The 26613-nt window shown below is 35.0% G+C and overlaps 2 protein-coding genes across 2 annotated transcripts in view; one reads left to right on the forward strand and one right to left on the reverse strand.

The window, feature by feature from the left end:
• Positions 1 to 10420: 10420 nt before the first annotated feature.
• LOC111059042 overlaps positions 10421 to 26613 on the forward strand; it is a 336110-nt gene continuing 319917 nt past the window's right edge. The window contains 1 exon segment of the mRNA XM_039439523.1: positions 10421 to 10896. The gene's annotated coding sequence lies outside the window, so the exon portion shown is untranslated.
• Positions 24275 to 26613, reverse strand: part of LOC120354091 — a 40841-nt gene continuing 38502 nt past the window's right edge. Inside the window, exon 5 of the mRNA XM_039440326.1 lies at positions 24275 to 24358. Within this exon, the coding sequence (XP_039296260.1) occupies positions 24275 to 24358 (84 nt within the window). The remainder of the gene's footprint in view (positions 24359 to 26613) is intronic.

Raw genomic sequence — 26613 nt, forward strand, 5'->3', positions numbered from 1 at the left:
ATATTTTAAGAGTCTCCTCATCAATAGAGCTGTGAATTTCCTATGGAACTGGTTCTCTTAAGAATTTTGTAGTCTGGAGAAGTTCTTCAACAAAATAGAATTCAGATGATGTTGCAGAAGAAGTGAATTTTGTCAATGAATGCTCTCATGAACTGTACATTAAACTACTGTATGCTAAAGTTACAATAGTTACTTATTAAGTTTCACCTCATCAATAGAGTTGTTAATTTTCCATGGAACTGGTTCTGTTATAAAGCATTTAGTAGTCTAAGAAGTTCTTCAACAAAATAACATTTAGAATATGTTGCAGAAGAAGTGAATTTTGTCAATAGATGCTTTCATGAATTGTACATTAAACTACTGTATGCCAAAGTTACAATAGTCACTTATTAAGTTTCACCTCATCAATAGAGTTGTGAATTTTCATGGAACTGGTTCTCTTATAAAGAATTCCGTAGTCTAAGAAATTCTTCAACAAAATAATATTTAGATTATGTTGCAGAAGTGAATTTAGTCAATACATGCTTTCATGAACTATACATTAAACTACTGCATGCTAAAGTTACAATAGTTACTAATTGCCAAACATTTGGAAAAAAGACTTGCAATTAGAAAAAAAATGAATGTCATCGAAAGAAATATTTCAATCAAGAAAGACCATTCCAGCTCCAGCTCTGTATTTTGCCAGAAATAATGAGTCAATCTGTATAAGAAAATTAGGATGTTATCTGGTTGAAATTTAATGATCTTTACACAGAGAGAAGTAAAATAATTATCATAAGTTACCGTACAATCCATTTGAATAAACTCTCTCACTCAAACGTTGAGTTGAATCATCTAAAGATTTTTTCTTTTTTCCAATCTCTCTCACTCTCAATCTTTATCTCTTACAATCTCAATCTCTCTCTCTCTCTCTCTCTCTCTCTCTCTCTGGTAGAGAGTTAGTGGGGAGGATATTTTTAATATTCTTTCCAAAGAATGAACATTGATATGTCCAAAGCTCCGCCAATTTATGTAGATGCATAACAATATAATAATTATTTATAGTTATTATATTACAAATTACTTTTTCATATCATATTAATAATTATTTTCTTAGTCTATATTATGTAAATTCATCTTTAATTTTGCTGTATTGTGAGCTATTGTATTAAGTGTATAAGCCAGTATATATTGTAATCTACATAAATAAAGTACTCAATCAATCAATTAATCTCTCTCTCTCTCTCTCTCTATCTCTTCTTCATCTCTTACACTCAATCACACTGTCTCGCTCTCTCTTGCTCTATATCCTTCACTAGTCTCTCTTACACTCTCTCTCTTCCTATTCCAAAAACCCTGACCCATCCCATGCACTACCACCATGTTTTAAACTTGAAATACATTCTCCATGCATCCATTCTCTTATCAGACTAATCCATTTAGGCTTCAATTTACAGACAACCCACTCATTTATCCAATTTCCAAAGCTCTTTCTCCTCACAATAGATTTCACTTGATTAAATCGATATTCAATGTATCGCACCGTTCTACAATAGAGCCCCGTTCTATATGGAAGTATCGAAATCGATTTAATCGACATGGATATATCGAACCCAATATTATATTATGTCGACTATGAAGCGATCGACTCGAATCGATGTTTGATGTATTACACCTTACACCGTTTCATATTGGAGCCTCACAGTTCTACGTTATTTGAATAAATTGAGGTACAGGAGAACTTCCGTACACTCAATAAGGCTCAAGGTTAATAGGATCAAATACTGTACTTTGAAAAGGTTCACTATAGTGAGCCCCCTGGCTGGAGAACTCGTTCAAAATGCTGCTGGTATTCTTCCCATTGAAAGCATTTGGGAGTCAAGAGAAATAGTTCCAGTTGCATTGAGTAATTAATATTGCATACATTACTAATAATCCAGTTTACATATGTAATGATGAATTACTATAGTTTTTCTTATGAACTTCCAGTGTTATCTTGTTATATCTTCGGAAAGGACGAAGGAATGAATGAATCTATTTATTTTTCAGATATGAGTGAAGGCTGAAGAGCTTACTCATATCCACAGCACAAGATGTTAGTTTACATAGCTAGAGCAGTAAATTATAAGAGTAACTTATATCTATAATACATCTTTGTAATAAAAGTCTTGATAAATATGTTCAATTCAAACCATAACAATTCAAAGAAACAAAAAAGAAAAATTATAAATAGCTAGTCTACTAAAGACTTATGAACAAACCAAAAGCATCAGTGTTCATGAAAAATTACAATAATTTACAGATCTTAAGAAGTGAGTTAATTTAGTTTGCCAACGAACGCAGTATAATGATGTTTTAAAGAATATGTTGTGCTGAGAATTCAGATTTGATTGATAAAGAGAATCAAAAGTTATCGTCAAAGATACAACAAATAATCCTACAAACGGACAATGACTCCAGCCTCTAGTCAAATGTTGGAGCTCACTACGCTCGTTTAAGGTTCAACAGATTGACTTCGACTAACATCAACATCTAAAGCTGCGTTTACACCAAATTTATTAACTAAATGTTAATAACTTAATCCTTATAGATTCTATTAGATTGAATGGAACTTGTCATGTCAAACACATATGTTCATTTTTTGTGTAGTTGAGAAGTTGATATTGTGGTAATTATTTATATTGAATGAAAAAAGACTAAGAAATTGTCAAAAACCACTGATTTATTGATAATTATGTCTTTATTATTTGTTATTAATTGATTATTGATGTCTTAGTCTTTTTTCATTCAACATATGTTCATCATGTGTATGATAACGTATGTTCAATCTAATAGAATCTATAAGGATTAAGTTATCAACATTTTGTTAATAACTTTGGTAGGAACTCAGCTTAAAAATGAACAATTTCTGATGTTAATCTATTGGGATGATACTGGCTGGTTATCAGTGCCCATATTATTATGAGTATAGAAGTTAACTAGCCGTCAGGCTCGCTTCGCTCGCCCTATCCGTCTAGCCAGGGGGCTCCGCCCCCTGGACCTCCGACTGGATCGTCCGAAAATGAAATCAGCGGGCTCGCTTCGCTCGCCTGGGCATACTTCATCCATCAGAAAGTCAAAGTCAAAGAAAACGCAGAAAAACGTTGGAAAAACGCTGATTTTGGGCGTACCTTTGATGAAATATTAAAGTCACCTCATCACAAAATTTTTAGACCCTAGCTAAACCTCTGTACCAAATTTGAACATTTTCTGTCTATTACTTGATGAAATAACTGAGAAAACGCAAAAAACGCTAATTTTGGGTGTATCTTTGGCGTTATTTCAAATTCCTTCTAATTCCTTATTACTCCCCAGCTGAGCTTCTGTAGTAAATTTGAACATTTTCTGTTCATTTGTTCTCAATAAGTCTGAGAAAAAGAAAAAAAAAAACGCTGGAAAAACGCTAATTATGGGCGTATCTTTGACGTTATTGCAAATTCCATCTAACACAACATTATTACACCCTAGCTTAGCTTCCTTTAGTAAATTTGAACAATTTCTGTTCATTTGTTCTCAATAAATCTAAGAAAACGCTGGAAAAACGCAGATTTTGGGCGTATATTTGGATTTTTTTTCAAATCCGTTCTTAGTGCGCCTCTAAAGGGCCAACTGAACATACCTACCAAATTTGAACGTTTTTGGTCTGGTAGATTTTTAGTTCTGCGAGTAAGTGAGTGAGTCAGTCAGTGAGTGAGAATATAGATATTAATTACACTTGACTCTGGTAGTGAATGAATGAATTATTTAATACTCGTTCAGTTGGTATCAACCTACTTTAGTTTTGTAACTCATGTGTTCCCATATTTTTTCATAGCCTGTTGTTCTTTTCTCAATCATTCATAGCTAAGAATGATATTGTATCTATCAATGCATAAATAAATATAAATATTAAATTCCCAGTATTTAATTGACAAAATTGAGCCATGTCTTCTAAACGTCCATTGATTGCTATTATTGATCCTGAATTTGATTCAACAGAAATCCAATGCAATATTAATAGAATAAAAATATTGAAAATTGTCCATTTATGTTTAGCAGTCCACCTTTTCAATTGTGGTATTTTTAATAAGGTCAATGAAGGATTATTGACCGAGCGAAGTGAGGTCTAAGATTCAAGTCGACGGTTTGGCATTTCTCTCAATGTTTAAATGTTTAAATGTTTAAATGTTTAAATGTTTAAATGTTTAAATGTTTAAATGTTAAATGTTTAATGTTTAAATGTTTAAATGTTTAAATGTTTAAATGTTTAAATGTTTAAATGTTTAAATGTTAAATGTTTAAATGTTTAAATGTTTAAATGTTAAATGTTTAATGTTTAAATGTTTAAATGTTTAAATGTTTAAATGTTTAAATGTTTAAATGTTTAAAGTTTAAATGTTTAAATGTTTGAATTTTTAAATGTTTAAATGTTTAAATGTTTAAATGTTTAAATGTTTAATGTTTAAATGTTTAAATGTTTAAATGTTTAATGTTTAAATGTTAAATGTTTAAATGTTTAAATGTTTAAATGTTTAAATGTTTAAATGTTAAATGTTTAAATGTTTAAATGTTAAATGTTTAAATGTTTAAATGTTTAAATGTTTAAATGTTTAAATGTTAAATGTTTAATGTTTAAATGTTTAAATGTTTAAATGTTTAAATGTTTAAATGTTTAAATGTTTAAATGTTTAAATGTTAAATGTTTAAATGTTGCGCATTTACGGCTGAACGCGCTAATAGATTTTCATGAAATTTGACAGGTATGTTCCTTTTTAAATTGCGCGTCGACGTATATACAAGGTTTTTGGAAATTTTGCATTTCAAGGATAATATAAAAGGAAAAAGAGCCTCCTTCATACGCCATTATTAGAGTAGAAATCAGACTATAGAATAATTCATCATAAATCAGCTGACAAGTAATTTCACAGATGTGTGAAGAAACCAGTCTATTACTGTATTATTTGTATAAGGTCTATAGTCGAGTGGATTAAATTGCCATGACGCATGCAATTCAATGTCTCAATGCAACTTGGTAAAAAATCAGCAGCTGTGTAGACTATAAATTGCATGCCTCATTGAATGCAATTTTTATGCACTATTAGATAGGATGCAAAGAACTTATAACAGGTTGTCTGGGCGCCTAGATGTCTTCTGGTTTTCTTGCGCTAAATTCCGGAAAGCGTTTTATGATAATTAAATCTTGTGTAAGCATGATCTGATCAAATAAATAGTTGGTGTATCAGTGTGGATGTGCATATGGTTTGGGACGTCGTTCAGTTATAAATGTTATTATCTATTCTATTGATAAAATTTTTGTTCATTATTTGTTATTATATTATTTAATTTTTTTAGTTTTGGAGTTTTGAATTCCCTGATTTTGAAATCTTTGTATTTTTCAATTTTGAATTAGATGGTATTTTTGTTGTTTGTATTATTTATTATTGCATAAGTTCCTTTTATTTTTATCATTATTTTCTTTTTTCATTTGTATCTGTACAATTTTTATTGTTAAGAAGACATATTTGGGGAAACCCGTTGTCTCCATTATGAATAAATAAATAAATAAATGAACTATTGATTGCGTGCAATAACGCATGCAATTAATAACTAAAATAACGTAGCATTGTCTCTCGAACTTTCTCTGCTTTGAACTCAGGCTGTCCTGTAGACAGCATGTCTTGAAGGAGATCAGCTTTTGATGTTAGCATTTTTGATACTCCAACCCCAACAGCCATTAGCCGTTTTCACACCGATATCTCGCCGACACGACATACAGACAGGATTTACTCTGATGAACAGTATAAGAGGAGGCTGCTGTTTATAACTGCGCGAGGTCTACTGTTCACAGAACTACTAGTTTATTTATTCATATACAAATACAATCGAGGTAAAAACAATAGGCATTCGCTCAAAACTGCTCCACACCTTAATTTGGAATACACAGTCTAGAGGTTATGTGAAAATTATAACTTAATTCGTACACTACTTTGATTCCAAAAGAGTCTAATGTCATGAATAATAGCTGAATATCAGGGACCGAGCTTCGCTCTGGAGTACAAAAGCATAAAAAATTTATTACGAAAGAAGAAATTATAATAACATTCATAGTTCATACAGAAATGTTCCATCTAATAACAGTAAATTGAGATTAATTCCCAGAGGAATGCAAAAATTTCCCTCACAAAGGTCCGGTTGCACAAAAGCCGGTTAAATTTTAATCCTGAATAATTTCACGAGAACTAAATCAGAGAAGATCATTTCAAAAAGATGGATCTACTGGATTTAATCAGGATTGAAAGTAACCCGGTTTTTTTGCAACCGGCACTAAGTACCTGATTGAATGATTACAAAAGTTCAACAACTGAGTCATGATTTTGACACATGAACTCGCTCACTCACTTCCATCATCAATAGACGACGAAATAATTATTATCAGCTGTTTTTCCAAGGATGAATAATAATTATCCTTTTAATGTCCTTCAGCGAGTTTACCCAGGGATAAGACCTAGTGTAATCGAATTTTTATGTTATAAACCCACTATGTTCTGAATTTCGTGAGAATCGTTAGAGCCGTTTTCGAGATCCGGAGAAATAGAAACATATAAACAGAAATTGCTCGTTTAATAGTATAGGATATTGCATGGAATACACTTTCAATCAAAATAATATAATATCTACTTAGCAAGAGTACAGTTAGTTCATATAGATGGAACAGGTTGCCATTAGATTCTGAGTCACAAAAATGACTCATCCAAATGACTTATCGATTAATCACAATTATTACAGTTAATAGTACGATTGACAATCAAGTTTTCATTCAACATTAGGCCTACTGATCTATGAATTGATGCATCATATTTGAACAATGATTCATAGTACCTAACAATATTGACCCCTCTCTCATTGACCGAGCGAAGTGAGGTTCAAGTGAAGAGTCAAGTCGACGGTTTAACATTTCTCTTTATGTACGGTTTAACATTTCTCTTTATGACAGTTTTCATTTCTCTTTATGTACGGTTTAACATTTCTCTTTATGACGGTTTTAATTTCTCTTTAAAATTTCTTTTTGTGAGGTTCAAGTGAAGATTCAAGTCGACGGTTTAACATTTCTCTTTATGTTTATATCCTATTATATTAAGCGAGCAATTTCTGTATTTTTATATCTGGTTATTTTTAAATTTGGTCATTCTTATATCTGGTTATTTATGTTCAACGGATCTCGAAAACGGCTCCAACGATTTTCACGAAATTTGGAACATAGTAGGTTTATGATATAAAAATTTGATTGCACTATGTTTCATCCCTGGGAAAACTCGCTGAAGGACATTAAAAGGATAATTCATCCTTGGGAGAACAGATGTCTGGATAATTTCGTTGTCTGTCGATAACAGAAGATGCGTGTGCCTGTGTGGGAGATCAGCTGTGTAATCATTCAATCAGCTTACCGTATCTCGCGAGAAATATTATCTAGAAATTTTATCAAAATAATCTGATTTGTTGACATGACATGGTTTATCACTCTAAATTAGAGTATATCATAATATTCAAAGTTGATCATTATTTTACAGTTTCAAGTGATTAGTGAGTGTTATTTTGTTATTCAATTTGGTTTGTAAACAATCTACATTAGAACTTTTCTGTTTTTAAATATTTTGACTCAAAATTGGACCTGAATTCAAGTGTATGGAACATAACCTAATTTTTGGAACATTTATAGTGTATGAATCAAAATTTGGGGAAGAAACAGTTTTGGTCTGTGCCTGTTTGTTCTTCCCCAATCATTTTGAAGAATTGTGTTCTGTTTATCAATAAATAAATAACGAGCGAAGCTCGGTGCCCCGATATTTCTGCATTAACGGCGAAACGCGGCAAAAGATTTCCATGAAATTTGATAGGTATTTTCCTTTTGAATTTCGCGTCGACGTTTATACAAGGTTTTTTAAATTTTGCATTTCAAGGATAATACAAAAGGAAAAGGAGTATCCTTTGCAATGATGCATGCAATTAATAACTAAAATAACATAAGTAGTATTTTCTCTTGAACATTCTCTGCTTTCAACTCGGGCAGACCTGTTGCCAGTATGTCATAAAAAAGATTAGCTTCTGATGTTAGCATTTTTGATACATCAACCCCAACAGCAATTAGCCGTTTTCATACCGATATCTCACCAACACGACATACAAACAGGATTTATTCAGATGGACAATATAATAGGAGGCTATGATTTATAACTGCGCGAGGTCTACTGTTCACAGAACACTAGCTCTACTAAAGTAGTTAGTAGTTAGTTTACTTTAGTTATAGTTTAGTTGAAGTTTTCCTCATCATTGAATCGATACGTGATGTATTGATACTCGAGATATCGATACTCTAGTCTACATATTGCCAAATAGTTATTGTCATGAATGCTGTACTAGTTATAGTTTAGTTGAAGTTTCCCTCATCATTGAATCGATACGTTATGTATTGATACTCGAGATATCGATACTCTAGTCTACATATACTCAGTCTACATGAATGCTGTGGTACAGTCCACACCCGCAATTGAAAAACACCACGTGTCATGTTCGCGTCCACTTTTGTCCGGGACTGTAGCCGTTCACTTTTGATAACAATAATGTTATCTAGGTGGCAGTGACATGTTGTCGTCGATGAAATTGATACGACTGTGGCTGTTTTCGATATAACATGGGATGCCACTCAGAAGTGGTACAATGATTGGCTAATCCAAAATTAGCGCCGAATTTAGAGACGTGACGTGAGAGACTACATTCAGCGCTAATGAGATGGAGTGAGATGGAGTATGGGGGAGGATAGTGTCCTGTATTTTTTCAAGAGAATACAAGGAAAGGGAAGAGAAAGAGAAGAGGAAGAGGAGAAGAAAAAGGGAGAAGAGAAGAGTGAGAAGGAGGTAGAGAGAGTAGAGTAGGAAAAAGCATGAAGGAAACATGAAATGATGAGAGAGAACATATTTTGTAAATGATAATTTTGTAGAATGTTTCATCAAGAATTATAGTGATCTTCACTAAGCTTCTCACTAAGAGAGAAAAGAGAAGAGAGAGTTGATTGAGTACGTTATTTATGTAGATTACAATATATACTTATACACTTATATACAATGGCTTACAATACAGCAAAATTATGGATGAATTTACAAAATATAAATTAAGAAAATAATAATTGAGCTGTATATAATATGAAAAAAAAAACAATTTGTAATAACTATAGATAAAATAGATAATATTGTTATGCATCTACATAAATTGGCGGAGCTTTGGACATATCAATGTCCATTCTTCGGAAAGAATATTCGAAGTATCCTTCCCACTAACTCTCTACCAAAAAGAGAGAAAAGATAAGGTATAAGAGAGAAGAGAGAAGATAGAAGAAAAAATTAAGAGAAACTGACAGGAGAAGGAAACAGGGAAATAGAAGAAAATTGTACAACAGAAACTGTGGAGATAATGAAATTAAAACTTTGATGGTGTAAAAAACACAACACGAGAGAATGAAGATAGAATAAAAGGGAGAAAATCCAGAATAAGGAGATGAAGAGGTGGAAGAGAAGAAATAGTCGAAAAAGGGATTAATGGCAGGGAAAGAAGAAAAACAGGACAGGAAAGAATATGAACGGAGGAAAACTACGTAGATAGAAATGATAAAATGTAATAATTTATGGGACTTGAGACGAGAAACACAGGCTGAGAAAACAAGAATAATGAAAGGAAAAATCCCAGAATGGAAAGATAAGGAAGAGGAGGAGAAGAAAATTAAACAAAATGGAAGAAGAAAATAAATATAAGAGAAAAGAATGTACAGAAGATAACTAGGTGAAAATTGAAAATGTACATGAGAATTGAAAGTGTTGGAAAGACGAGAAAAACTGGCTAGGAAACAAAAATGGAAAATAAACACAAAAATCCACAGAAGAAGATGAACAGGAAGAAGAAACGAAAGTGAAGGAGAAGAAGAAGGCAGAAGAGGAAGAGAAGGAGGAGCAGTAGGAGAAGGAGGAGGACGTGAAGAAGTAGGAAGAGGAGGAGTAGGAGGAGAAGGAGCAGCAGGGAGACGAACAGGAAGAGGAGGAGAAGAATAAACGAAATTGGAGAAGAAGATGAAGGCGGAAAAGGAACAGAAGCAGTAAAAAGAAGAAGAGGAGGAGGAGGATCAGTGGGGAGAAAAGGAGAAGAAGTAGGAAGAGGAGGATGAGAAGCAGGAAGAGGACAAGGTGGAGGAGGAGTAGGAAAAGGAGGAGGAGGAGAAGTAGGAGTTGCTATCAGAAGTCTAGTGCGCGCGTCAGACTAGGGGTTGATTCTCCGCCCCCTGCCTCCGGAAACAGAGGGGTACCCCTTTGCACCCCCCACGGGGTTAAATATAAATAGGGGAAGCGGCTCTGACGGAGTTCCCACTTGCTGTTAAACCACCGCTTGAATAGCACAGAGTGGCAGCAACAGGTGACGATTTTGAGCAGAATTTACGAGTTACGAGTTCGTTTTCCGCACTCTTGAATCTGTAATCGGGTTTCAAAAAATAATTACAACCGAAAAACCGATAAAAATTTAATTCAAAACTAATTTTTTTCTTGAAACTTTGCGAGCTATCAAGCTCCAGAAAAGTTTCAAAAAGTTTTGGGCTGTTGAGCTCACACTGAAGTTCCACCCGAAAAATTTGAAAAACATTTTTGAGAGCTGAGGCTCCAAATTTTTTGAAAATCTTAGTTGTGATTGTTGTGTAAGGACTTGTTTTTAGTTGTTTTCGAGTCAAAACTGGGATTGTGATCTAAGGGTGGATCTAGTGAAAGAATTGTAAATATCCGAGTGTAACCCAAGGAAGAGACTTGAGAGGGAGAGAGAGCTTCAAGACAAGGAGAATCTTCTGAGGATCTTGAGAGAGAAGTAAGCTAGATTATTTAATTGATTCGTATTATTATATATTCATCTTATTCTTCCGAAAAAGCTTCCAATATCAGAAGAGAAATATCTCAAGATTGGCCTCTTATTTCTCTTCTCAAGTGATTCGAATAACCAATATTTTATAAGATGATTTAATTGATTTATCCTACACGAGATCAACTGGATTTTCCTTTAATATATAATACACTCAATACACTCTCATGCCTTATATGATGATTGATTGAAACCTCAGCTTATACTACTTAGTTTTTACTAATAGCCGATCAACCTATCATTTGAAAAACATTTAAGTTTTAAATAATGCGAAACTTGTTTAAACAAAAACTGCAAAATCTTGCAAAAATTGAGCAACCATTCTTGATCAACGATTGACTCATTGTAACGATAATTACTCTTTCTTGCAATGGATCAAATAAACGGGATTCTCCATTTCTCATCTTACAACCGTACAAAAAATGTTCAGTCCATCTAAAGTTGATCCTGTATTCAATCTTTAAATAGTTTTCCCTTCATTCAATTTGAGAGTCTATTGATAATTTAATCCAAATTCAATGCATAACTTTTTATAACACTTTTCAACCAGTAAGGGAGTTGATTCTATTAATCTATACAAAGCTATAATACTTTTTCAACTTCATCATCATTATACATGAATTAGCCCCTATTGACCCGTTCCGGCATCGATTGTCTCATTGGTTTCCAATTCCAAGCTTGTATTGAAAGTTGCTGGTGTATTTCATAACTTACTGGACTGGTCTTCTCTATTTTTCAACTTGAGGAGGAACTTTTCAACTAAAATTCTTATCATCAATAAAACTAAACAAATCTATACATGAAAATATCTTCTACATATTGTTTGAAATACCTTAGAGTGATTAGTTCAAATACTAGCTTTGTATGAGCGAATCATCTATCAAGGTAGATATTTCCTATCAATGGAACTGAGAGAACCTATTGGAATAGAGGCGACTTGATATTGTCAAATATCTATAATTAAAGTAGAGGTCCAGTTTTTAGTTCCTAGTCCTTGTCATTTTACTTTTGAATTCGGCCTTGCATTCTTCCACTATACAAGTTTTCTACCTTTGTTTTTACTTTCCTTGCCCTATTACCATAGGTAAGGAAGGTATTGCTTTCCAAAAAATTTAAGGTACCTTAATTTCATGTTTTCTATACGTTTCAAGGTCCCCTGAGTCCAAAAACATGATTTTTGGGTGTTGGTCTGTGTGTGTGGGTGTGTGTGTGTCTGTGAACACGATAACTCCATTCCTAATATTAACCGATTGACTTGAAATTTTAAACTTAAGGTCCTTATACCATGAGGATCCGACAATAAGAAATACAATAAAATTAAATTCAAAATGGTGGATAATGGCTAAAAAACCATGTTTTTCGCGGTTTTCTCGAAAACGGCTCTAACGATTTTCTTCAAATTTATGCCCTAGATAGCTATTTATAAGCCCTATCAACTGACATGAGTCCCATTTCTGGAAAAATTGCAGGAGCTCCGTAATATTCCTGAGAAGAACGAATTTTGCTAAATTTCTATCACGATTCATTCAAAAATGACTTGACCGATTTTTTTCAAATGCATACCCTGTATAGTTATATATCATCTCTATTAACTGGCATGAGTCTCCTCCCTGAGAAATTAACAGCGGGTCCACCCCATCCTTGAGAAATTTACTTTGTAACCTCCTTCTCGTGCGTGAGGTAGGTAGGTAGAGCAGTTTATTCAAAAGAACACATGTCGATATTTTATTTGTAGAACAGCTGTTTTGACAACTTTTAAAAAATCCTCAAATTTCATAATTCAAACAAAGGAAAATGTACTCTGAACACAATCACAATAGTATAATCGTAGTTTTAATTATTCAGCCGCCAATCGGCATAATGTTATTCCCTAAATAATTATCCTCGTTAATGAGGCTTATAGATCAATGAGCAAGGAAAGTGGTGTGAGTGTACCACACCAGACTTTTTATGTAGTTTTTGTATTGGTTCGTGTCTACTGATTTTCCAATAGTATAAATTATTTCATCCTTTCTCATATTATCCATTTGGTTTTGTAAATTATTGCTATCTTTCTCTTTATTGATGTATAGTCTAACGGTCTTCATCACCAGATTTGAAATACTAGAGCGTGTCTCGTCTCGGCCAATGACAGTATAGCTCAACCTCTATTAGTCGACAGCTAATGACCAATAGTCTAACGGTCTTCATCACCAGATTTGAAATACTAGAGCGTGTCTCGTCTCGGCCAGTGACAGTATAGCTCAACTTCTATTAGTCGACAGCTAATGACCAATCGCAAGGCTCCACCCATAGCCTATTCTATAATATACCGCACATTCTGCTACTCAATATTTGCGCTTTCAGCTCACTAAATCGTTAATGGTGTAACAACCAAAACGAAATGAGCATCTCAAAATGTTTCAATAAAACATTTGACAACATTGAGTCGTTTCCACAACATCACATTAACTTCACAACAAAGAAAGTTGAAACCTATCTGATTTTGAAACTTCTCTATAGCCTACAGAGGAACAAGGATTCTATATTTCGTTATTTTTACCTCCATCTATCTCCTATGAATAAGTCCTATGAATATGGTGAAAAGTGTTATTCTAGAGACGAAAAGGAAAAAGAAATCGAGGGAATAATACAGGCTTCATTCTTTCGATTATGGAGAAATACTACACCAACTCTGCCCGGACAATCAAGTTGGGAAAGGAAATTATATATCTCAGGAAATCGGAAACCGGTATCGATCAAATACAATAGCAATCTTTATGTTATAGAATAATACCTTAGTGCAGTGGTCGCCAAACTTATGAGCCTGTGAGCTAGAATAGCATTTATAAATCTTCTAGTGAGCTACCAAAGAATATTAGAATGAAGAAAGTATCTTTTATCGCCTATAAAGATACACTTCTAGTGTTGAAATCTACTTATCTCATAGCAAAAAGTATAACAAAAGTTGAAATTTACATTTCAATGAGAGCAGTGGAACTCTTTTTGGCGATCAAGTATTTTCTTGACGTTGTAGCCGCCATTCTGATGCAGTTGTCCAAAACATGTCCCTATATCGATTTTTTATGAATTTCATACTTGAAAAAGATTATTTACACAAGTAGGTAAAGCTGAGCATAGCTTTTAACCTCAATGCAACTTGAATAATAATTGGATATTTTTCTTTGGGGACTTGGTGCCAAATATTTCCAGTTGTAGAAAGTGATCTGAGAGACAAGATCATTTTAAAAATCCACAAATTCCATTTCAACTGAAGCCTGATCTCCACCAAAATGTTTTACAACACAAGCTGCAAAATCTTCTGCATCGATCTCTACAAAAGGAGAGTTGACGAATTGTACCATATTCGATATGCTTTTAAAATCTTGAAATCGTTGATCAAACTGGTGTCTCAAGTCTGAATTGTAACGTATTCTTGGTTATTGCTGAGGTGCTGTGAAGGATTTTTCTCGTCATTGATTTTCTTCAGACTGGAAAAGTGTTTATATTCAAACTGGACGAGATTCTTTTCTCACATCTCAAGCTCCTTGGAAAACGATTTTACAGTTTAAATCATTCCACCGATGTCCTTATCTTTCCTTGAAACTGCAAATTTAAATCATTCAACTTCTCAGTTATATCTGTGAGAAATGCAAAATTTTGTAGCCATGTTTCTCAATGCATGGTTGACAACCCAAGCATTTCTGTGAGCTACCAAAAACCACCCCACGAGCTACCGATAGCTCGCGATTGACTGTTTGGCGACCACTGCCTTAGTGTAATATTTATTTGAATAATGGAAGAAAGAGTGTAATTCCAAATGAGAATCAATTTAATTTCATCCACTATTCCCAGAAAACCCCCAAGATATGAAATTCAATTCGATAATTCATGATAAGTGATTCTCCAAAAGATAATAATTGGTAAGACAGTTACAAATTTTAGCTGAATAACATCATTGCTTCTCATTGAAACATTGCTGACAATCTAAAGTGAATCTAACAGCAGTTCACTAAAAGGGCTCTTGACACACTGCGACAAACTTAACGATGTGACAATTATGTGTCACAACTCGATGTGTGATTTGAGTGTCACAGTTTGTCGGATTTCCGGGTTTCCCAAGAGGCGACATTTAGTTGGAACTGCCATAAAATCGGTGAATTGATCGGCTGACATTCAGCGGAGCTCTAAAAACGTTGAAGATAAAATCAACAACTGTTGAATAATACTCTATTTTTAATGATCCTATTGTGGACGTTTTATTGTGCGGAATATAAAGATTGCTATTGTATTTCATCAATACCGGTTTCCGATTTCCTGAGATTAATATTTTCCTTTCCTAACTTGATTGTCAGGGCAGAGTTGGTGTAGTATTTCTCCATAATCGAAAGAATATGTATTATTATTACATGTATTAGTTTTATTGTGCGGAATATAAAGATTGCTATTGTATTTCATCAATACCGGTTTCCGATTTCCTGAGATTAATATTTTCCTTTCCTAACTTGATTGTCAGGGCAGAGTTGGTGTAGTATTTCTCCATAATTGAAAGAATAAGGCATGTATTATTCTCTCGATTTTTTTTCTTTTCGTCTCTAAAAATAACACTTTTCAAATTCAAATATTTTTTATTCATTCATGTATTAAACAATGATACAAGAAATAAACTCAATACTGTATTACGGGATTCCTCCATAACTTCACAAATTGTATTGCTTTTTTTCAAGAATACATTTTTCAATTATTTGAATAAATAGATACAAATAGATAAATAGATAGATTTGTTTGTAATGTTTTTTGGAAAATAAAGTTCAGAAAAGTTCATAGCTGATTGTCAAGACACTACTGTTGTCTGTTGTACAATAAATGTATCAATTCTTACGTTTTTATGAAGGTACATCAAGATAAATAATAAGAAAGTACATGGCTTTTATTCATAGGTTTGAACCTTTTCCTATTAGTTTTCTATTCATTGTTCCTCGAGAGATACATATTATTTGAAGTTGTGTCTTTTGATCCTGCTCGATTCTTTATACTATTTTATTTTTATTGTCTCTTTTCTGTTTAGGGCTACTTGTAATATAAATAGAAATAAAAATTTCTATGCTGAAAATGGCATGAATGTTGAAACATGTTGTGATAAAATAATTCAAAAAAGGGTACTGAGATTTTTATTTCTATTTATTTTATTTCTATATATATATATATATATATATATATATTATATATATATATATATATATATATATATAAGGATTCTACGGTGAATCACCGCCTTCCTTCTTTTAGTCGGATTTTCCATGTTTGTCGGTCATTCCACTCCCCATCTGTGAGATTTCTAGCCTCCATGGCGTCGTCCACCTCGTCTCGCCAAGATCGCCTTGGCCTCCCTCGCTTCCGTCTACCCAATGGGCTCCAATCCGTCACAATTGCAATCCACTTACTTGCACTGGCCCTTCTCGCGTGCCCATACCATACCAGTCTCTTGTCCTCAATGAACTTCATTATATCCGATTGAACTTTCATTCTGTTCCAAATCTCTTCATTCCGTAGTCTATCCAACCTGGTGACCCCGCAACACCTTCTCCAATACTCCATTTCCACAGCCAGAATCTTACTCCTACCCGCTTGTTCGTCACCCATACTTCTGCACCATATGTCATTATGCTTCTGACTATTGTATGGAATATCATCTGTTTGGTCTTTCTGTGGATACTCTTACTCCAGATTATGGGATGCAGTTGTCTTATACAACTTCTAGTTTGTCCTAACCTTCTCTTTATTTCTTCATCTGTACCCCCGTTTTGCGTAATAGTATAACAATTTTATTTCTACTTATCAATTAAACAATTTTAGAAACACATAATCATAAAATGATTAGAAATAAGAATACCGGCTTATACTATTCTATTCCCGAATTTGGTTTGAAAATTAGTCCAAGACAGGTTTTGATTCTTTAGCACTTTCAAACTATTCATTTTATATTGTAGCCTATAAATATGTTATGTTTGCAATTATCATTGCCTTTTGTCTATCAATTGAGGTGCGAAATTCATCCTGATCAGTTCGGAATTCTTGATTTGTAAATGAATGGAGTTGAAGTGAAGAGTTGCTTCGAATTTAAATCATTCGGTGACAGCTTACAGGCCAGTATCAGAGAGAAAAGAATACAAAATAGAATGAAAGAGAAAAGAAATGTAAGGCTAGGCACACACCAGTTAGTCAAGAGAAGACAAGACACGTTTAGTCACAATACTTCACATAGTTGCTTATGAAGACATGTCTAATTGCAATGACTAATCGGTGTGTGTTGCTTCATAAGCAACTATGTGAAGTATTGTGACTAATCGTGACTAGTCTTGTCTTGACTAACTGGTGCGTGCCCACCCTAAATGTTAAACTGACAAAAATTTTATTGCAGAAGCTATTACAGAAGACTATCACAACTGAACATTGAAGTATAATAAAGATGTTTAATTATAACAGCTGCAATTAGCTCCATCCCCATAAAGAAACACAAAATCTTCATCAACTATCTTGTCTTGATTTGAAAACTTTTTGAAATAAAGTTCTAGCAAAACCGTTTCTGTCTTTATTCAGTACAAACTGTTAGCATCCTTCAAGCTTATACCAAACATCACTGCTACCCATTAAACCAATGGCAACAGTTGAAAATGAATCTCACTATACTATAATTATATCATTTCTTCAATTATTGTTTAATCACGATCGTCAATCATTCGCCATTAGAAATTATCCAGCGAGAAATTGTGGCGACATTCTTCTGAAATGAAAAATGTTTGAAATCAAAACGAAAAAGTCGTTTGGAAAATCTTGAAAAATAATTTCCACACTGGAAACAGATTATGTTAATGAAAAACCGTTCATTTCGCTTCGCACAAGCTGCTGTACAGAAATTTTTGGTGATGGAGAAGAAAATGTAGAGATAGAGAGAAAAGAGAGATGAAGAAAAAGATGCTCAAGAATAAGAAGGAGGAGGAGGAAGAAGATGGAAAAAATCAGCAAAAAGAGATCTAATCACACAGTAGTTGAAAATTTACCCAGAATTGGCAACGACTTGAATCTAATCAAAATTTAATTTCTTTAAGATGAGCACCTTAATTAGGGTTTGCCTCTATCTTATCGCTTCTTCTTTCTGTTTATCTACTTCTTTTTCTTATTTTTCTTCTTCTTCTTCTTCTTCTTCTTCTTCCTCCTCCTCTTCTTCAGCTTCTACTTCTTCAGCTTCTACTTCTTCTTCTTCGTCTTCTTCTTCCTTCTCATCCTGGTTTTTTCTCCTCTCAAGTTTAAGGAATAGGAAAGCAGTTTTCCAGCGTTCTCCGTATTTTTCGAATATTGGTTTCTCGAGTATATTTCAAAAGCAAAAACGGTTCAAGGGGAGAATTGAAAATATAAAACCAATATTTCAGAACATCTTTCTGACGCAGCAGTTCTGAAATCTCGCAGACTACTTGTTTACATATACCACACTGTTGGAGACTTTCTTAGCAGCAGAGCAGTTGTTTTTCATCCTTTTCTGGTTGATATCTAGATGATGTTGTGGGCAAGATATTGGTAGTGAAAAGTTTTATATGATGATCGGTTGATATGTAAGTATCTCGTGGGAGTATTTATATTTATTTTTCGTCCCATCTAGATCTAAATATCATAACTTGAGTGAGATACTGAAAATGGAAATTTTTAAAATATGTTTCAGGATGATCTATTGATTTGAATGTAGATGATGTTGTGGGCAAGATAATTAGATGTGAAAAGTTTTATAGAATGATCGGTTGATATGTAAGTACCTCGTGAGAGTATTTATATTTATTTTCCGTTCTTTCTGGATCTAGAAAACTAAACTTAAGTGAGATACCAAAAATTGAAATTTTACAAGGATGTTTTAGGATGATCGGTTGACTTGATAGAGTCTCGTGGGAGTCAATTGATATATTGATAGATAGGTCGAATAATCTGAAGAAAGATAAAACAATCTTCCTTTATAGGAAAAAATAGATTCATAGAAAAGATAATTATTGATATATTCAGTATTCGACTATTGAAAGATTGCTAGAGGATCTCAGAAGAATGATAGAAAATTTATTCAAACGTTTTATGTAATAGCATAGCCAACTCTAATACAAGGCCCCGGCCTACGATATTGCAACGTCGCAGTGTAGGCCTAGAATCTAATACATGATTGGTGAAAAAGAGTTTAAAAAATATCAGCTGATCTTTTTCTCCAATCATGTATTAAATTCTAGGCCTACACTATGACGTTGCAATATAGTAGGCCGGGGCCTTGTATTAGAGTTGGCTATGGTAATAGTGAAGGTAAAATTGCGGTAGTTATCCATATTCAGTAGAGAGATTTTGCTATAACCCAAAATTTATTAAAATAACGAGCTACCGGTTTTGGCTGTTATCTAATGGTGAACTAAATCTAGAGAACAAAGCATCAGATTATTTAGTAGGCCTATTGAACAAGCTTGGTAGATGGATGCCCTAAAGCCTTGTACACACGTCCATACAGATTCGCGCGAACAATCGTATGTACATATGCCTCAACATTCACTGTACGTCCTTGTGGACGCGATCCACGTATGCCTCAGCATTCAAAAAGCTATCTGATTTGCAGACGACACGAAGACATGGTAGATGTAGATTTTCCACATGACAAGAATGGCGTCATTCCATCATTGAAGATAGTTATCACAAAATTGCAGCAGTATCATTTTATTTCAATGACTTATATAATAAAATCAAAAATAAAACTTGACAAACGATGTTGGTGGGTTGAACGATTGTAGGTTGAAGTAGGGAAATAAATTGCTATATGACATAAGATTGACAGTTCAAACTTTATTAAGTTGTCAAAACATTATCTTGTTAATATACTGAATCTAATTCAACTAGTTATCTAAACAAGAATGATATCATCATGAGGGAATCAATAACTCCACAAGAACGATTGGCTCTAACTTTGAGATTCTTGACATTAGGCGATTCATTTGTTGGTTTCCAATATCTATTCTGAATCTCAAAAAAAGAAAATTTCTACAATAATTCCAGAAGTTATGATGACCTAATCAAAGCACTTAACACTGTCTCACAAAATTGACAGTCCTCTTTAAGGAAATTAGCCATAAATTGAATCAAATACTAAATTGCTGCCCATTTTAAACTAACTCTGCTCATACACATGACAAAACAAGATTCTCCAAAAGATTAGCTTCAAGATTCACCTTTAAGGGAATACTGGTTCAAAGTTTGAATAAATCTCTCTATAGATAGCCTAGCTATCTAAAACGTATAATATCATATTGAAGATTACAATTTTAATTAACAACTCTGATTGATAACATGAAACAAACACAAGATGATTTGATAGCCACTGTAAAATAATATTTGAGCTATACTTTCTTGTAGGAATCCTTTAGAGAAGCTTTTTTCACTTGAATTATGCAGTTCTAAATTTGTTAATCATGATACAAATTATATATTCCATGCATGTTTCTATTTAAATATTTGACAATCCACATATCCTACAAAATTACAAAAATCCTACAATTTACAATTAGTTATTGGATCACAATTTGATTTGTCATTCATTAACCTAATTCATTGGAATTTGGTTATGACGCCTTCAATGTTTACGTTTTGCCTCACCCCTCACCCGTATGGCAAAAACGCGTCCACACGTACATTCAATGCTCGCCCGAGGCGCCTTTGAGCACGCCAAAATACCGACAGGGTTCCGGTTCGCCCACATGCCTCAGCGAACAGTGTCCACACGTGCGAATGCAAGCCCATACACGTATGCTCACCCGAGGCAAACGTACGTGTGTACACCGTTTAAGGCTAGACGCAAACCAGTTAGTCAAGACATGATCAGACACGTTCAGTTACAATACTTCACATTGTTGCTTATGAAGACATGTCTAATTGCAATGACTAATCAGTGTGTGATGTGTCATAAGCAACTATGTGAAGTATTGTGACTAAACGTGTCTTGTCTTGACTGACTGGTGTGCGCCTAGCCTAATAAGGTGAATGTCTGCCATTGGTCTAGACGCCTAGACAAGCCCTTCCCACAATTGGTGGTTCATCCAAACGTCACAGCAATGGCGGTTTATTCACCTGACTGGCAAAGTACCAATAGTTTAGTCTTGTTGTAGTTGTTTTGGTTTACCAGAGTTTGACAATGTTGTAACATATGAAAGAAGTATTTCTTTATATTAAATGACAATTCCAGCTTATCTGATTTAATTCATTCAATAATTCAATCTATTCAAGTCCTGACAATTTAGAACTAAAATTTGATGATTATTGATAACTGACTAATAGTCATGAGAGGTTCATTGAATAGACATTCAGGCCCGGTTGCACAAAAGCCGATTAAATTTCAACCGTGATTAATTTCACAGGAACCAACCAGAGAAGGCATTTTAGATAAGACGGCTTATACTTTTCTTGGTTCTCGTGGAAGTAATCACGATTAAAATTCAACCGGCTTTTGTGCAACCCGGCACTCAATAGTAGGCCAATCAACAATGTAGTACTTGTAATTGACCGAGCGAAGTGAGGTCTAAGATTCAAGTCGACGGTTTGGCATTATTTCTCTTAATGTTTAAATGTTTATATGTTGCGCATTTACGGCGAAACACGGTAATAGATTTTCATGAAATTTGACAGGTATGTTCCTTTTTTAATTGCGCGTCAACGTTTATACAAGGTTTTTGGAAATTTTGCATTTCAAGGATAATATAAAAGGAAAAAGCAGCTTCCTTCATACGCCAATATTAGAGTAAAAATCAGACTATAGAATTATTCATCATAAATCAGCTGACAAGTGATTACAAAGATGTGTGGAGAAGCCAGTCTATTGCTGTATTTCCGTAAGGTCCATAGTTTCAATCCGGTAATTGTGGATGAGAATACTGCCTGAGGTCTATTGTTCACAGAACTACTAGTACATTAAATACACTAGAAATACTGTAGTGATCCACTCACAATATTTTTTTATAATTAAAACCCTGGAAATTTTTATAACCTGTCACTCTTCTACACACTTGGACAGTATGTAAAGCAATTTAAGCACTTTCAACCTTCAGTTCGGTTTCATTCAAGTTTCAGTTAGGTTTTCCAGAACCCGTAAAACGCACCCTTAATTACAACCGCCATTTTATTTACTCTGAGAGACAGCCTCATTCTGCAACCTGGAGTGTACTTCACTTTCAACTTTCAACTGTCAGAGTTCGTTATGAATTATATCAATGTCTCCCATTAATTCAATGCTGACAGAATGTAATTGAAACAAACTGTATAAACCTTCATCACACGTTTTGTTTGACTCTCTGACATTATATATAGGCTATATCTGTAAAATACATAAATATATAACAACCACACATTGTGTGATTCAATATATATACTGTCAACATCTCCTATTGATAACACTAGCGCTTACCGTTTATACAATACTGACAGATTACAGTGAATATCACTTTACTAAAATTTTGTCATAATTGTTATATAGTAAGGATAACAGTTACAATATTATATATATGTTACAAATTGTATATATATGACGGTGTATACGTCACTGTTATTACAACTGCGAGTAAATATTATGATTGTCGTATTGCAGCCTGATGTTTGCTTACGAGGAACAACTTGTATAAATTAGCTGCATACTGACAAATGTCAGAGCTTTGTTTCAGAAAAAGTTGGCAGTGTGTGTAAGGTGGGCTGATTACCTTTTACTTTCCTTGTCCTATTACCATAGGTAAGGAAAGTATTGCTTTCCAAAAAAATTTAAGGTTCCCTAATTTCATGTTTTCTATACATTTCATTACTTTCCTTGCCCTATTACCATAGGTAAGGAAAGTATTGCTTTCCGAAAAAAATTAAGGTACCCCAATTTCTTAATTTCTATACGTTTCAAGGTCCCCTGAGTCCAAAAAATTGGTTTTTGGGTGTTGGTCTGTGTGTGTGTGTGTGTGTGTGTGTGTGTTGTGAGTACTTACTTTTACTTTTTCGTGTCTGGTCTTTCAAATTTTTCCAGCCCAGAAGTGGGCCAGGTCCTCCGCAACTGCATTCCCTCTCCAGAGGTCGTCATTCGTGCAGTGAACAGGGCACAGTGGGCACTGTGTGAGGTGGTCGATGTCCTGTGCCTCTCCGCAGTCACAGTAGATATCGTCCTCCGCTAAGTAGCCCCACCTCGCTAGGTTGGTCTTCACAGGGGCCACGCCAGTTCTTATCCTATTTAGCGCCCTCCAGGATTTCCATGGCAGACTGGTTCCAGTGGTCTCAGGATCCCCGGAGTGGGTACCAGTCTGGAGGTTCTGGCTGTGTGAACCTCATGAAACTTCTCCTGGATTTGAGCCGGCTGCGCGATGGCTCCAGCTGACCGTGCATCACTGCCTCTCATCGAAGGTCTGTTTGAACCTCTCCAAGTATTCGTGGTTGGCTCTTCTGATCTTGGGAGTGTTCATTCCTGCAGCCCTGTAGAGTTTGTCGATGGGAGTTGGTTTCATGCAGCCGGTTGCAATGCGACACGTCTCGTTAAGGGATGTATCAACCTTCTTTGTGTGGGCTGACCGACACCAGACGGGGCAGGCTTATTCCCCAACAGAGAAGCAGAGAGCCTTTCCTGATGTCAGGAGCACGCTGGGATTTGCTCCCCATTGGCTGCTGCATAGCTTCCTGATGATGTTGTTCCTGGAGTTGACTTTTGATGATGTATTCTGACAGTGCTGTTTGTATGTCAAAGTTCGGTCCAGGGTCACGCCAAGATATTTTGGTGAGTCGGTGTGTTCCAGGGCCTTGCCCTCCCAGGTAACGTTCAGTCTTCTCCTAGCCTCCCTGGATCTTAGGTGGAAGGCGCATACCTGTGTTTTCCCTGGGTTTGGTTTGAGGTGACTCTCCTTGTAGTAGGTTGATATTTCCTCCAATGCATGAGTCAGTCTTTGTTCCACTCCTTCAAAAGAACGATCTCTGACCAATATAGCCAGATCATCGGTGTACAGGAAGTGGAGAGCATTGGGTGTGATGGGCTGGTCATTTGTGTAGACATTGAAGAGCAGCGGTGCCAAAACGCTCCCCTGGGGTAGACCGTTCTTCTGGATTCTCCAACGACTCTTTTTTCCATTCAAGCAGACATAGAATCGTCGGTTCTGAAGGAGGGTACGGATGGTACTTGTGAGGTGCTTGTCTCCCGTCATCTTGTAAACCCTGGAGAGCAAAAGATTATGGTTGACCGTGTCATATGCTGCTGTTAGGTCTATTAGAGCCATGCCTGTGACGACACCTTCCTCAAACCCATTCTCAATTTGCTCAGTGAGGTTTAATATCTGGCTTGTACAAGATTTACCTGGCCGGAATCCTGCCTGCTGTGGATGAGCCTCCCCTCAAAGAACCGCACGACGCGCTGAAAAATCACACGCTCATAGAGCTTGAAAAGATGGCACAGAATGAAATTGGCCGGTAGCTGGAGTCAGAGTCTGCAGGTTTACCTGGTTTCAGAAGTGCGATGACCTTTGCTTTCCTCCAGGCTTTGGGGAGGGACAGCGATGACAGGCAGCTATTAAAAAGGTTTAGGAGCCAATTTTTAGCCCCAGTTGTGTGTGTGAGTGTGTGTGTGTGTGTGTGTGTGTGTGTGTGTGTGTGTGTGTGTGTGTGTGTGTGTGTGTGTGTGTGTGTGTGTGTGTCTGTATGAGTGTATGTGCGTCTGTGTACACGATATCTCATCTCCCAATTAACGGAATGACTTGAAATTTGGAACGTAAGGTCCTTACAGTATAAGGATCCGACACGAACAATTTCGATCAAATGCAATTCAAGATGGCGGCTAAAATGACGAAAATGTTGTCAAAAACAGGGTTTTTCGCGATTTTCTCGAAAACGACTTCAACGATTTTGATCAAATTTATACCCAAAATAGTCATTGATATGCTCTATCAACTGCTACGAGTCCCATATCTGTAACAATTTCAGGAGCTCTGCCTCATCTATGCAAAGTTTGATTTTACATTCCCAATTATCAGGCTTCAGATACAATTTAAACGAAAAAATTCAAGTGGAAAAGATTGAGCATGAAAATCTCTACAATTAATGTTCAGTAACATTTTCACCTAAAATCAAAAATAAGCTCGAAATTCGAGAAAATGTGATTATTCAACTGCAAACTGTTGGCAACTGTTGATTCTATTAAATCATTCACTAAGGAGAGATAGCACACATCGTGTGTCTCCAGCGTTATTATCCTGTCACCAGCTGGCTCAAATCTTTAAATAGTAGACTCTTATGCGCGTTAGCACTAGCGTCACGTGATCAATTTTCATAACGGCAAGGAAAGTAGTGTAAGTGTGCCACACCAGATTTCTTCTATATTCAACCTTCTATAGGATATCATTTGGATGTAATTGGACTCTAAAATTTGATGGAAATATTCTTTTATAAAGGTATAACCTGCATTTTTAGTATTTGAGCTTTTCAATTATTGACTACTCGACGACAAACCAAAAGACAATTAGTGAATATTGTAAATTATGGTGCTCTTTTGGGTGAGCAACTAGATATTGTGCGTGTGACATTAAAATACGAAAGATGACTTACCTTGTACACATCATGAGAGGACCCAAGTACATGATTGTGCACCTCATAATCCAAGGTAAAATAGTTGATAAGCGCTCAGTGGGACGTAGAAGAATGTCTTGGTTGAGAAACCTGAGAGAAGCGTTTAATTGCACAACCAATGACCTATTTAGACTCTGTGAACAAGGTAAAAATTGCCATGATGATTGCCAACCTCCGAAATGGAGACGGTACTTAGAGAAGAAGAAGAAGGGAGATAGTTCTTATATAGTGATGAAGAACAATATTAAATTCAATTGAATGTTTGGTTTTGGAGTTCAACTCACACCTACGCGACTCAGGTCGAGAAGAGACTCAACTCTCAAATTCAAATTCAAATTAGAATTTATTTCTCAAAAACATACACAATTATAATAATATAATATTAAAACATCTAAAAATAATAGAAGAAAAATACTATCTATATATATAAAAGCGAAATGGCACTCACTCACTGACTGACTGACTGACTGACTCACTCACTCGCATAACTAAAAATCTACCGGACCAAAAACGTTCAAATTTGGTAGGTATATTCAGTTGGCCCTTTAGAGGCGCACTAAGAAATCTTTTGGCAATATTTTAACTCTAAGGGTTGTTTTTAAGGGTTTAAAGTTCGTCTTTTAGCATGGATATTCTTCTTCTCCCAATCTCTTAATTATAATTGAAATTTCTATATCATATGTTACTATAGAACTATAATCTAGATAGAGTACCTCTTCGAAACAGTTGTTAACTGGCAACTAAATTAATAATTTTGTCAGGTTGGCATTAAGTTGAGTTGACTCTGTTAGGTTGGCACCAAGATGAAGATTTGAATGCATTTATCGCGTAAAAATTGATTGGGCACTGCTACTTCAATCCTGGGAATATTATATTACTAGCAGTCAGGCTCGCTTCGCTCGCCATATCCGTTTAGCCAGACGTTTAGTCTGGATCCCCGACTGGATCGTCCTAACATTTATGATAAAAATGCTCAAATAATGAAAAATGCAGGCGAGCGAAGCGAGCCTGCTGATCTCATTCTTGGACGATCCTGTCGGGGGTCCA

The sequence above is a fragment of the Nilaparvata lugens genome, chromosome 13 (assembly GCF_014356525.2).
Source record: "Nilaparvata lugens isolate BPH chromosome 13, ASM1435652v1, whole genome shotgun sequence".
Lineage (NCBI taxonomy): Eukaryota > Metazoa > Arthropoda > Insecta > Hemiptera > Delphacidae > Nilaparvata > Nilaparvata lugens.